Below are 14,843 nucleotides of genomic sequence, written 5' to 3'. Positions count from 1 at the left end.
ACAAATCGTCCTTGTAATGTAAGTTAGAAGCCTAGCACAATTTACCTCTCTTTGTGCAACTAAAAGTACTTGAATTTCCAAAGTGAAGTGTCACGTTTTAAAATAAGTAGTCTTTAAAATAAAGTAAAGTAGTCTACTACAGCAATGTTATACAGTACTGTGAAAGCATGGTTAAATACCTGGCCTGTCACCTGTGCAATTTTGTTGTTTTAAAAAACACATGAATTTTGAATAGAAATATCAATTTAAAAACAAAGAGAAAGAGAGAGAGAGAGAGAGAGATTCTTCTTAAGTGTTCGAACCTCTCTCTCTCTCTCTCTTTCTCTTTGTTTTTAAATTGATATTTCTATTCAAAATTCATGTGTTTTTTAAAACAAAGAGAAAGAGAGAGAGAGAGAGAGAGGTTCGAACACTTGAGAAGAATCTCTTTAAAATATTTACAAATGCAGGCACTGTTCTGAAAAGCTGTTTCAAATTACAAAATTTACCCTCAAGTCAATGCAAATGATTTAGATGTGACATACTTGCGTGCCTTGCCCTGTGCTTGTGAGGTCTGCTGTGATCTCTTTCTGAGTGCTGGTCGTCTTCTCCCTGCTCTGTGCCTTCTGATGAGATTCCAAAGGAGACTACAGAAGGAGGTGCTTCTGACTGCCCTCCTTCCACTTGAGAATCAACACACCCCTTTTCAGCTAGAGACCTGGACACTTCCTTCTCCCTGTCAGAGCAATCTAGGATCACTTCCACTATGGGGAGAGATGGATTGCCTGCCTCTGCTCCTTGGATCACCTTGACCTCTTTGCCACTAGCAATCTGGAATGTTTTGCTTGACCACTGGACAGTGGCCTCTTTTTCACCCAGGGGGACTGCAGTTATCGGACTAGTCCCATCTTCTTGCACACTGGGTCCAGCTTCTGAAGGGGTACATTTTTCAGCTCCCAGGAGACTAACAGCAGGAACATTGGTGCCCTTGTGTCTGTCATGTGAGAGGGACAACTGCAGCTCAACCACAGTGTCTGGCCTTCTTTCTTTTGTCTTCTCTTTGAAAGCAGCCTCATCTGTCAAGAGTACTCTAGAGGTTTCTATCACTCTAGGAGTAATTTTGTGGCATTGTATTGTCTCCTTTTCTTGTTTTGTCCCAGAAAAGTTTAAGTCACTTTCCTCTGCTCCATGGGGAGCTTCATTGTGTATCTCTGTGATGTAGAATTCCCTCTGGGGCATTTCCGTGGCTGTTCTGATTTGCAGTGTGGTACTCTCCCTATACTCCTCATTTTTTATTTTATCATGGCTTCTGGTTTCTGTTTCCGGACTCAAGCTTTCGTGTAGTCCATTGGATGATCTGCACATATATACACATACACACACAAAAATAATAATTCAAGAACATAAGCCGTTGTAAATACAACTGCAAAAGAGATTTTTCATGCTTAAATGGAAGTACATATTGTGTTTTCCCCCTAAAAATTATCTGCTAGTAGGTACATTTAGGTAACAGAATTTCCCAAACATTTTAAATACAAAGGTCTTTGTACCTCTCCTAACCTCCTGCAGTAGCATTAGGACATAAGAGCAGATATATTACTGCAGTAAGATTTTATTCTGACTATGATTCTGATAGAGTTATTCTTAAATCCTTGACCTATGCCATTTCTAAACTGTATACACTGCTTTACAAAAACATGTAATGTTTCCAGACAAACACTTGAATCATCTCAGACTTCTAGGATTTATACTTCCTATTTTATGTTTGAATGTAAAACAATGGCTTTGCACTAAAAGGAGAACTTTTAATCCATTTTACCTCAATGATTATTATTGCTCTTATTTGTATTCTGGCAGTGTCCAAAATGTGCTAGGTGCTGTCCTCTCACACAGGTCCCTGCCCCAACAAATTTACTATCCAAGAAGGCAAGTCACATATAAAGGGCAGGGAGAGAGTGATAAATACTTAAAATACTTGTTTTAAAGGGAATTCCTTGTTTAAAGTATCGTCATCCCTCTGTGTCATTAAATGATTATACTTTAAGGGCCCAGTCCCGTGATGTATTCCCTGTGAAGTGCTCAGTGCCTTTAACTCCCACTGAAGTCAGTGCAAGCTGAGGGTGCTCAGTACATCACTGGATCAGTCTGTATATTTTAAAATGGGAGTTTTCTGAATGGTGAATCTTGCTTTAGCTCATTTAACCCTACATGTCAGACTATAGCTTCATTTTTCTATTTATTCCTCTCTTCCCTCTCCCCGCTCTGTTTTATAGGTTCCCTTTAAAAGTATTATGAACTTTACTGTAACCTCCAGTTCCCCCTTTCAGTGCTGTATGCCTCAGTGGCATACTATTAGTTTCCGTGGAAACTATTTCAATGCAGTCTGACACAATGACATATTATTCATTTTTACATTTGGCTGTAATGTAGTAAAACTTTTCGGTAATTAATAGACGCATTAGGTGCCCTCAATAAACTACAAAGCATCAAGTACTATAAGAGGAGTTTGAAATCAAAAGCAGGCTCCTGGTATTCTAAAACTATTGGATCACACTGCAAATAAAGGCCAGAAATAGCAACAGAAAATGACTAGGTAAATCTGTCACTGTAATGAAGATGCCTCAATATAACTCACATTTATAGCCTCTCAGCATACTGATGGCATCAAACTGGATTTGCCTCAAATAGGAAACAATGTATAACATCTATTAAACCACATATGGGGCTACATAAGGGTCAGACAGATTTTCATTTAGGAAGCCCTGTGTCTCTATCTGGATTCCATCATGTTTTGCTATTTGGACAATTAGTTGTGTGGCTGCTGACTGCAGAAAAAATTGTATGAATCCATAAACATTTCCTTGTAGGATATAAGACTGGGTGTGGGCCAACTAACTTTTAGCCTTTATTGGTAGCTGAATGTGTGTGTATGAGAGAGAGAGAGAGAGAGAGAGATTTCCACCTTAAAAGGCCCTCACTACTTATGGATATACTTATACTGTTTACAGACATTGATGTGTGTCCAGTGGTAAGGTACTGTATCTGGTCTTTTTTGTTTTATTTTTCATTCTATTTGTCAAATTCATTTTTTTAGGTCTGCTCAGTTCACTGGATGATTTGCAAAATCTCTGCGTACCCAGACACTTGTGGTATAATTGCAGGAAGGAAGTAGAGCTGCGTGGAGGGGACGCAACGGGATTTGGTCCAAAATGGTGTTTACAGACTGAATGTCACAGTTCAGTTTGCTATGTACTGAGCATGAGCCAACCTTTTTACTTTCATGGAAATATGTCATGCTCCCCCCCGTCGGCCCCCCCAGGAACCCTCTCCCTAGTCCCCAGGTCCTCACATTCTCAACATCCACTGGGAGCTTTCTACTCATCCTTGAGTGCTTCAGGGCAGGCTAGTGGCTCTCTTCCCACTCCCACTGCTTCCTTGATACCTCCCTCTAGAGGCTTTCCAGAAAGCTTGTAAAACATTCCCTCCATATGGTCTCATTAGGGTAGCTACCAAGCAGGGCCTTTCCCTCTCCCTTGCAACCAATCCCAAGGATTTTGCAGGAGAGCACTGGGAGGTAGCCTGACTCCAATGCAGAGAGCAGCAAAAGACCTTCCTCTAACCTTCCATCTAACCAGCAAAGAACCAGGAGCATTTCAAGACTTAGGGTGGGCTTTTTAAAAACTCTTAAGTGTTGGACTAACTCTGCTCCCATTAAAGTCAATGGAAAAACCTCTCATTACTTCAGTAGAAGCTGAATTAGGCTAATACTGAATGCTTTGGAAATCCCACTCTGATTGTAGCAGCCAGGAAACAGTCAAAGGCTTCCTAGCAAGCACACAATAGGAAGTGAGGCTTCCCTACGCATACCTGCAAAAGTAAAGGGTTAATGATGCTGGGATGCAAAGATCATCCAAGGAATATATCATGGCCCTTCAACCTAACCACACCATACCTATCATCTCTCATTCACTATTGAAATTTCAACTCCTGCCTCCACTTGGCCCATGATGCCAGCCTCTATTATCCATTTGTTAAATTTTCAAACAAGCACCATTATGCTTTCTCCCATGCTGCCCATCCCATTTGGATGGAGCTCCCTATAAGCATCCCCAAAGCTGCCTCATTATCCACCTTCAAATCCCACCTCAAAACTCCGCCATGGTGCCTACAAAAAACTTGAGTGCAGGTAGGTCACTGGTGCACTGTGACCACTGCTTTTCATGCTGAGCAATATTGTCTCATTGTTTCCTTGTACTGCTCCATCTGTCTGTATCCATCCGTTCTTTCTTGCCTTCTACTTGGATTGTAAGCTCTGTAGGGAAGGGACTGTCTTTTTGTTCTGTGATTGTACAGCACCTTGTATAATGGGGTCCTGGTCCATGACTTGGGCTCCTAGCGGCGATGGTAATACAAATAATATTAATAACTAATAAATTAGGCACCATTCTTTTATTAAAATGTATACTCTTCTCTTAATGCTTAGTTAAGAGCTGTCTGCAGCAGAAGATGAAGGGTTTGCTTCTCCATTGCTCTATGATGATGTTGGGTCACATCTTGGTAGTTTCAGAAGACCCTTGAAGGGCCAGTCAGCCAGCATCTCCAAAGATTGCCAAAAGGGAACCACAAAGGAGGTGGCAGCAGACTGGGAATTACGGAGGAGGTGGCAGGGGAGAGAGGAGTTCATCAGTTTCCTTTCCCCTACCCGTGAAAATACCAATAGTGAACAGTACAAGGTGGGAGACTTTTAAATGGACGAGAGGATGGCTGAATGGCTGAGGACATGAAGTTCAGAGATTGCACCAGTAATTGAATTTCCTCTGAATATTCTGTGCAATTCTTAAAGGAAGGTCTATTGCTGGAAAACTGTCAGTGCCTCGTGATCCCTGGAAGTCCTGGGGTTTCATCCCACTAAACAATGTAATATTCCCAAATTATTTTTTGGTTTTGATTTTTAATCTGTTTTATGCATTCAGACAGGGCCAACAAAGTAGAATGGAAGTTTTGCTATTGTCTTCAGTGGGGCCAAGATGTGGCCTCCGATGCGTTTAAAATATCAATTACCAGCAACAGCTATGACTGGAAATATCTGAAGTTATTTGTGCAGCTGCAAAAAGTGCAGAAAGTCAGCGATAGAGGTTATTTCTGAAAGTCTAGTTTTACCAGTCATCTTCATGAAGTAAAAGAATAACAATGCTGATATCACACAGGGGACTCTCAAATGAAGGATTAGATTTTTATCTGTAAGTGTCACTAAACTTCAATTTCAACATATGCACACAGACAAAAAATATTTCCATCAATAATAATCAAAATTTACAGATAGGCAAAGAAAGAAAAAATGCTGCTTGAGACCTTATTAGAGTTTGATTTAAGGATATTTACTTTGTATATTCTGTACATGTGATGTAGACAATTAATGTTTTAATGGTTATAAAGCTTTAACTTTTTGAATCTCACAGTCTACTATCATTAAATAATTATTATCTGATCCTCCCCATACTGCAACTGCAAAATTTCCCACAACTGCAAAATTCAAAAGTAAAAAAATGCTTAAAACCGATAATTTGTGGGAAAAACCCATAAATGTGAAAATTGAAATCTATAAAAATAAAAAGCTTAAAAATAAACATCTATATTATCTATTGACATTTAAAATAATAAAATCAAATTCTGCAGTGCCTAGATATATTTATTTATCTTAGTTTGGAATAAGAGCTACACCACAGTAGGTGAGCTGGAGTCCTCAGCTGTCACTATTCCAGTGACTTCATCAAGCTGAGAAAATTAGTCAGCCCACAGAAACAAGCAAACTTAAAGCATTCAAACCCAACTCCTATTATATATTATATGAATACCACTCAATGACTGTCTCCCTCTCAGGGCAGATCACACTTTTACCCCCCTAGACACATTGGAACCGTCGTACTATACAGCTGTGGAAGTCCCCAGAGGAACTCTGTCTTACTCATTCAGAAGTCCCATGGGAACTACAGGGGTGTACATGCTGAAACAGGAACTCTCCAGCCTTTCACAGGATGCTGCCTGGACATAACCATCCTCGCCCTTCTAGTCCCCTTTAGGAGCGTTAAAATTGGAGAGGACACTAGTTGAGAGCACTGGCAGTGTTCCCTGCCCCTATTGTGGCTGGCCTCTGTATAGGAGGAAGGGTCCTTGGGTCTTCTCCTTTTCTTACCCACATAGAATTTATACTATATATTAGAGGGGTAGCAAAACTGAATGCAAGACTCAGAGTGTTTTATAAAGGAGAATAAATATCTCGATCACCAATCTACAGATGGAGAAACAGAGTCATAGAGAGGTTAAGCAACTTGCTAAAGGTCACATAGTGAGTCAGAAACAGAAATGGAAGTCATGTCTCCTAACTTCTGGTCCCTATTCTGACCACTGTCTCTCAGGAAACTCCTTGTCATGTCATCTATACACCGTTCCCTTGTCATGTATACAATCTCTGCTCTGCTTACACCTCATTCAAAATACCTCTCTTGTATCACTCCTGCATGCTCATATTCCTTCCTTTCCCTCTCACCCTTATGTACCGGATCATCCTTGTGACATCCCGCCTGAAAACACATTACTTTTGCTAAGGCTGTCACTGGTAAGCCATAATGCATGAACCAGAGAGCTGCGGTCTTTAAATGGAGAGGAAGGTTGATCCAGTGGTTAGGGCACCTGCCTGGGAGATGGGACAGATGGGTACAATTCCCTGTTCTGCCACACATCTTAGGCAAGTCACTTAGTCACTCTGTGCCTCAATACCTTGTCTGCGAAATGGGAGTAATAGTACTTCCATACCTCACAGAGATCAACACTCCTGTGAAGATAAACCCATTAAAGATTCTGAGGCACTCGGATGCTATGGTGACAGGGGACATATAAGTAGCATAGATAGATAACTGTACCATAAGGAGGTAGTACCCTGAATCGATGCAGCATATGTATCTGAACTGTGCTGTCTGAACTATCAAGTGGGCGTTTTGTGGCCAGGAACTGTCTTCCTTTACATTTGTACAGTGGCAAGGTGCTGGTGATAAATACATAAATAATAATATTACTATATATTGGAAATTCACAGTACATGTCTATAAAATGGACATGCATGCACCACCATGTTTTGCCAGTAAGTTTAGGGAGCAGAATGTATGCCAAAGCATTCTGAACATTCCTTTACCTCTTGATAAGCAGCTGGAGGGCATCAGTCAGACCTTCCATAAGAGTGATAACTTCAGAATAGGTTAAGTCTGCACAGGACTTGCCATTGATAGACACCACCTCATCCCCCTCACACAGCCCAGCCTTGGATGCTTTGCTCTTGCTGCGAACCTGAGATGAGTTAAAAGTAAATTAAATTCAGAATTGTATAATTAGAGTTAATTTGAAAACAGCAACTCCAACCCCACATGCTCAATAGAAAAAAATGGGTTCATGTATATACTTATTTATAGTACAGTAATACTGGGGAATGCAAATCAAGGATCAAGCCCTATTAAGCTAGGTATTGTAGTGGCAAATAACAAAAGACAATCTGCCCCAGCGAGCTTACAATCTAGGTATCAAACAGAATGCAAAAGGCAGATGAAACAGACCAACAGGGTGGCGATGGCATGGAAGGATGAGGTAACAGTACAAAGAACAGAGTTCAGCAGAAAAGCAAAAGATTTAGCTCACCTCTCAGCTGGCTAATGAGAGACTACCAGGAGTTTGTGTAGATAGCTCAGTAAAATGAGGGGCTGATATCCTCTTAGAAACCTAGGCTAAGTTTTCAAAAATGAGTCCCTAAAGTAAGGCTCCTCGAGGCCAAGATTTTCATATTTGCGTGCCATTTGACTTCAATGGGAGCTACGGCTGCTCAGCACCGCAGACAATGGAACAAACACTTTTAACTATAGGCACCTCACTCTGGAAAAAAACTGTCCTCAATTCAGATTTAGTCATCTTAATTAAGTGCCTTGATTTTCAAAAGTGCTGAAGACAATGGATGCCACTGGAGGCTCAAAACCTTTGATAATCAGGGCAGCTATTTAGGTGCCATGGTGTGGATTTAGCAGCCTAACTTTAGATACCCTTGGTTCTGGCCCTAATTTTTGTACACAAATACATACACCTGCCACAACATTTTCTTGCTCTTGAACAACAGTTCAGCTATACAGATGAGTTAATATAATGTGCATATTTATATTCGATACAGAGAGAAGGAGAAAATAAATGGGCTAAACTGTAAATGGGCAATTAAAAGAGTATATAGCCTGTTGCAATGAATCACTGTTAGGAAGGAAACAAGTCGTCATGATAAATCAGATAAGTATCATGAGAAGAAATCCTACACAGACTTCATAGATTTGGGCCCATTTAAGTAAGCACTGCTGTAAGGGGGAATAGCATATTAAAAGGTCAATGAAGGATTTTCAGATTTATTTGTTTTGATTTCTAAAGAATGCACACTCTCTTGATGCCTTTATGAGCATTACATGATCAAATAACCATGCACAGAAAGTCCAAAAAACCCACCAACCCCTCTCTAAATCCCACTAGCTAACCCTCAAACTCTTTCTCCATTACCACCTTCCCCCACAAAAAAATTTTGCCTCTAGTCATGCTAGAAAAAGTCAGGAAGAATAAATGGGGTCAATAGATCCAAGTTCTTCCAAACAAAGGCAGAAAACAAACCCTGTCATTGGGGATTTCTCTCCAACAATGCCCCATCTCCTTTGTGATTAAATTGGAAAGATGTCATCTCCAGGTGTCATGACCTGGACTATCTCAGCTGTTGCAGTATCACATGGGGAGAGCAATGATCTCTAAGACATTTAGCCCCCAACCCATTTAATGCATTATGGGTCCAAAACAATGTCTTAAATTATTGGAACTAGAAACTACTTGTTGAAGACACTCCTCATTCATTCCTTTTAATAAATAGAGTGTACCTCTTCTTAGTGTTAACTGAAGGTGTAAAACCACATGGAGGAATACTCTAAAACGATTGTCACCAACCATTTAGGTGCCTAAGATTCCCTCATGCATCTGTGTATTCCTCCCAGGGACCTTAAAGCACTATATATTCATTAGTCAAGCCTCACAACACTGCTGGGGAGTACAGTTGGTAAGGAACATATAGGGATCGCTTTGCTAAATAATAAAGTTCATGTAGCTTTGTGGTGGAAGGCGACAGCTGTTCAAGAGTGCACAGCAACACATCAAAACAGTTTAGGACAAGAAGTGAAGAGAGATGCTGTATATCCTGCTGCAAATGAAGGGAGAAGTTCAGCAGCCAGAAGAATGTAATTACCCACTGTGGAATGTGGCTATAACTGCAGGGTTAACAATTCTACTTTTGCAAAAAGTGCAGCGGGAACTTTAATAACCAAAAGTGGATAGGATTTACATCACATCCATGGAAGAACACCTCCTATCTTCCAATGCCTCATAACCGATGCTGGGGTATTAAACTAGTACTGGTGCAGAGAAAAGAATGTTACCTGTTGGGATTACGCAATACAGCATCTAGGTTTCCCAACCAAGTGCTAACCCAATCTAACATTTGCTAACTTGTGCTGTGGTCATGCTAGATCTTTCGAGGTGGTACACACACAAAGAAAGCCTCTTTAATTCTTCTTTGTTGTCCCAAAGAGTTTTATTCTGTCTTCTCAGCTCCTTAAGCCTAGGAGTATACTGATGGGAGAGCCCCATTATTGTTTTAAGCTCCTCTGTTCAAGAGCATAACCAGATCTGTCAATAGCACAGCCTGCCAAGATTCTCATTAAAGAATCTACCTGAACTGATCAGTTTTTACTGCTCCAGTCCTCTTTCCATTGCCAGTACAATATTGTGACCCATCATAGTTACTTTATAACAGTGATTGGCAAAGTTTTGTACTGGGGACCCCTTTCACATAGCAAGCCTCTGAGTGTGATCCCCCTTATAAATTAAAAACACTTTTAAATATATTTAACACCATTTTAGATGCTGGAAGCAAAGCGGGGTTTGGGGTGGAGGCTGACAGCTCGTGACCCCCCCCATGTAATAACCTCGCAACCCCCCTGAGGGGTCCCAACCCCCAGTTTGAGAACCCCTGCTTTATAACAAACCATAGACATCTTCCACACCACTCAAGGAATGTCATCCAGTTAACTGCTATTTATAAAATACATATTTGGCAAATGTTGTTATATTAACCAGGAAGCGTGCAAAACTGTATTATAAAACAACACATATACACAAAGGGGTTGTCATGGAATCTGAACTCTGAATTTTCTATCTTTTGGGCATGTATGAATACTTCTGCCTTAATATTGTGTACATAGGTTATGACAAAGACATAAAAACACAGATACACATAATCATCGATAATCTTCTTAGCTATTTTATTTAATATTATCACAGGCCTGGGTACAGTCATGTAAATACATATCGTCCTCAAAACCATTATTTGCTAATGTGCATCTTGGTATTTATACCACACTCATTGGTGTGGTGTCGGCCCATTGTTTACAATGGAGTTATTCCCAGTTTGCACTGGGGCCATTAGTAGCTGAGCTTCTGTATAGGATCCCATTTCTGGAGGCAGTTCTGTAAGGCAACCCATTTCTGGAGGCAATTCCTGGACTCATAATGCTATTTGAAAATAACAGTGGGACTATAATCCTTTTTGCTGCTGCTGGCCATTCATCTTGGCTGTTAAAATTTATAAACACCCATGTGTCACAATATGGCCTTCTGGACAATGGAGAAACAATAATCCAGTGCATATGGCAGCCAGTCGCCACCTTGCAGAGCAGCGAACATTTACAAATATGGAGTGGTATGCTGTGTTTATCCTTTTCTAGCAGGACTATAAACATCCTTGCACTTCGGGAAGCAATGATGGCTTAGATAGTCTTTAGTATGTTTCTCTGCATAAATGAGGTTGGATTCATTTTGTTTTTTAAACGTGGATGACATTTCCATTAAAATGTTTATAATGCAATATAACCCTTAAAGTAAATATGTTAGAAACAAATTAAATTTAAACCAGTTTTTAAAATGCAGAAACATTAACAATAAAAATATATGAACTCTGAAAGAGTGTAAATGGAAAATAAATAATTCCTGTGATTTTCACTATAGAAATAAGGAATTCCTATGATGTTAAGGGAAATCGCCTGTTTCTGTCCTTTCACTTCTACAGTAGGTTGCCAATTTGAATCTGGCTCAGGTCAGCAATTGTTACCCATTTCATAGCAGTTTGGTGATTTATGTGAAATAAATTAGGGATCTCCATTCATTGTCCAGTGGCAAGATGTCTACATGACTAGACTGACCAGTAATATGTGGCATCAATTTTTAACTAGTCTTATTGGCAGCATCAGAACTAAATGGGCAGCAATTTTCACTCTCCTATCCTTAGATGTGATCCTTTCAGATTAGGGCTCAGGTACATTCCACTGCCCTTCCTATGCTTTTACTACCCAAATTTTTCAGTGAGGCCCCAAACCTGTGAGGTGCTGAGCACTTTCTTGAGCTTGAAAAGTGCTGAAAACCTGCAGCTCTGGGAGCTGAGGGACACTCAGAGCCTCAAAAGTGATGTTCTTCACCTTGTGGGACTGGGCATAAATAAAAAATATTCATCTTCAGGGCCAGGCTAAACATACACAGCTCTTCTGTCAGCACTTCAATTCTTATGTTGTTAGCGACCAGGAAGTGTTACTCTGAATTTCCTGATTTACCAGTATAAGTCAAACCCTTAATGTAATTTTTCTGTCACACTGATGTACTATAGTTCCTTTATTTGTTAATGGAGAACTTTAAAAATATTTAACAAAAAATAAGTCTTTTATTTTTAATAATTCCCCTTCTTCTCCAGCTCTCCATTCACACCTCTGCTCTTCTGGCTTCCCTCCTTCTCTCCTTTCCCTCCACTCCAAAATTGACCTCTTCTCTTTACCCGTCTGGTGTGCAAGCTCCTTTCCTGTTCAGAAGCCCCTTTCCCAGCATAGGCAGCCAGCCAGCAGCTAGCTACAATCTGCACCCCGCCCTGTGTTCAGTGAGAGGTTTCTGCTGAAGTCAAGGGGCAGAGAGCACTGAAGAAGGAACTAGAAGCCAGCTAACTGATAGTAGCTGTTGGACAAGGAGGTACTGCTGTGCTCTGAGTGCAGAAAAACCACGTTGGCTTGCTGCTGGCCTAATCTCAAGATATTATCAGGCACTGTAGTTTACCCATAACAGAGGGGGAGAATCTAGTGGTGGTCAGAAAATTGGGGGTGGTAGTAAACCCCACTAAATATTTCCACAGACTGGGAAAGAAATGGTTTTCATCAAAATTTTCAATGGAAAATTTTGACTTTTAATTGAATAAACAAAAAACTGATTTTTTTCTGGTTTTCTGACAAAAGATCAAAAATGTTCAAGGAAAGCAGACCCTTTCTGCATAACAAATTATTTACTTGAAAATCCTATTCTCCATTACAAAGTCTCAACAGAAAACTCTTTACCAGTCCTAGAGAAAACTGAGAGCTGTTTTTCTGCTGACAACCATGTAATTTGATTGCACAGTGGAAACTGAGGAACCATTCTTCAGTTGCGGGGAATTCAGCGGCAAGACTCTCATCCATGTAAATCACAAGAGACTCCACCAAAGACAGAAGAGTGTCACTAGTATAAAATCAGTGAAGCCTCATGGCTCAACCTGGGCTTTTTTGGTCACTGTCTGCTCCTACCTTCTTTGGGCTAGTGTTTTTAAAGGAATCAAAAATTTCCTTACTCTAAAACTACTAAGTAGGTTGTCATTACTAGGGAAACTTCTGTAAAATTCCAATAGCTTCTCAGTGTTCATAATTAATTTTGTCATACAATCATCACTGCTGCAGCCTTCCACCACTTGTGCTGAACCTGTCTAGACACCAGCTGCTCTGCTGGAATGTTCTAGTGCTTTACTTCCTTCCCTCTGATGCAGAATGTGTTGCTAGTGATGAAAGCTCCGTCCCTGAATGTGGGACTCCTTTTTTTGATTATTCCAGTTATATACCACCTGCTGTTTAGAACTGCAGACTACTCCATTATTTCTTCACAATACAAAATTAACATTATCAAACAGTGAAATGTCAACATAAATATTTATTCTGAATTCTGAAGGATTTAGGGAACTCTTATGTTTGTCACATTGGCAGGACAGCAACACCATGTTGTAACTGCCAATACTATGCATGTTCGTTAGGTTCTTCTGCATTTTTGTAACATTGCCAGTTCATTGTCCCAAGTAGTTGAACAGTGGGAAAAAATACAGTTTTTGGAAAATAATTACATTATTACATTATTGAATATAGGCAAAACCAATAATCTATTGAAGTTTATTTCAGCACTATGTAAATATCTCCTGATAGTAAACAGGGAGATTATGCTGATTTATTTTAATTTGGTACAGCATGTCTAACTATTACTTGCTATAATGTTCAAGTTTTCAGATCATCACCTTCTTGGCATTTTGATTACAGGACTTGAAGAATGGCTCTGGATTATTTTGACAATTTGGCAAATTTCAATAGGACTTGGGTGCCTAACTCACACAGGCTATTTTGAAAATCCCAGCCAAACTATTGTTCATGCTACAGAACTGCTTAATGATCCAATCCTGCTCCTACTGAAGCCAATAGACTTGACTAGAAGCAGGACTCGGCACTAAGAAAGCATAGGGGACTATAAGAGTTACACTGGTATTTGTTAACTATTTCAAAATCAACCAAAGCATTTTAAAGATCAGATGATGCTTTCTGAAAATCTTTTTATTTAGGTGGCAAACTTGCCAAATCCATATTGATAATGACAGTACTGATAATCAGAGGATTTCTGCTAGTTGCTGCAGTAATCAAATAAAAATGTTAACTAGATATATTCAAATATGCTTCAGAGACTGCTCAGTGTAAAGATAGCTTAATATAATCATACATTTAATTTAATATAATTAGACATTAAATTTACTGTAAGAAGTGTTTCATTTTTTTCTAGTAATCATCATTTTCATTAATTTATTTGCCTTTGGTCACAAAGTTTATGATCTCTTTTCCAAGAGTCTTTCTTTTTTATTTATGCTTAAAAAAAAAGTATGAAATTTCATTTCCTCTCTGTTTATAAACCTTACAGCAAATACACAGAATTGCAAACCCATTTAAATGTATTAACAAATTATCTGTCAGTTAAATAGAATTAGCAGTGTACAGTACAGTATGTGAGATTATGGGCAGGAAATAGAAGGATCGAATGGGACAAACTATTAAAGGATATTAGTGCTTTTTATTCAGAGAATTAAAAATATTGTGACTGAAAATGAACTTAACCTGAATTTAGCTTATCATAAACTACAGACCCTAAACCCTAATTTTGCAGCCCCTTACACAGGAGTCCTTCCCTGATCACACAAATCATCTAATTGATGCCAAAATCATAAGAGAGATGTTAACTCTGGCTTAGTCCACATCAACATATGTTAATCTTCTTCAGTTTTCAACACTGCTACTATTCCTGTTCTGAGTCTTCCCAAGCAGCTATTGTCAGATACACTGAATTCCGTAATGGTTTTGTGCACCTATGGCCACTGAGACCACCAAATTCACTGCCCTTATCATGTAAACACATTGAGCTCAAAAACAACAAAGAGTCTGGTGGCACCTTAAAGACTAACAGATTTATTTGGGCATAAGCTTTCGTGAGTAAAAACCTCACTTCTTCGGATGCATAGAGTGAAAGCTACAGATATGCCTGCATCTGTAGCTTTCACTCTATGCATCCGAAGAAGTGAGGTTTTTACTCACGAAAGCTTATGCCCAAATAAATCTGTTAGTCTTTAAGGTGCCACCAGACTCTTTGTTGTTTTTGAG

General features: G+C 39.5%; 1 protein-coding gene across 2 annotated transcripts in view; it reads right to left on the bottom strand.

Annotated features, from left to right (window-relative positions):
* SYNPO2 (synaptopodin 2) overlaps positions 1 to 14,843 on the bottom strand; it is a 115,907-nt gene that overhangs the window by 31,813 nt on the left and 69,251 nt on the right. Inside the window, exons 2-3 of one of the 2 annotated variants that reach the window (XM_034772957.1) lie at positions 7,169 to 7,320; positions 525 to 1,336 (exon numbers count right to left, since the gene is read on the bottom strand). In XM_034772957.1, the coding sequence (XP_034628848.1) occupies positions 525 to 1,336; positions 7,169 to 7,320 (964 nt within the window). The remainder of the gene's footprint in view (positions 1 to 524; positions 1,337 to 7,168; positions 7,321 to 14,843) is intronic. The other variant, XM_034772958.1, reaches the window with a different exon arrangement.

The sequence above is a fragment of the Trachemys scripta genome, chromosome 5, assembly GCF_013100865.1.
Source record: "Trachemys scripta elegans isolate TJP31775 chromosome 5, CAS_Tse_1.0, whole genome shotgun sequence".
NCBI lineage: Eukaryota > Metazoa > Chordata > Testudines > Emydidae > Trachemys > Trachemys scripta.
Note: the sequence above shows the minus strand (reverse complement) of the source record. Positions and strands in the feature narration are given on the sequence as shown.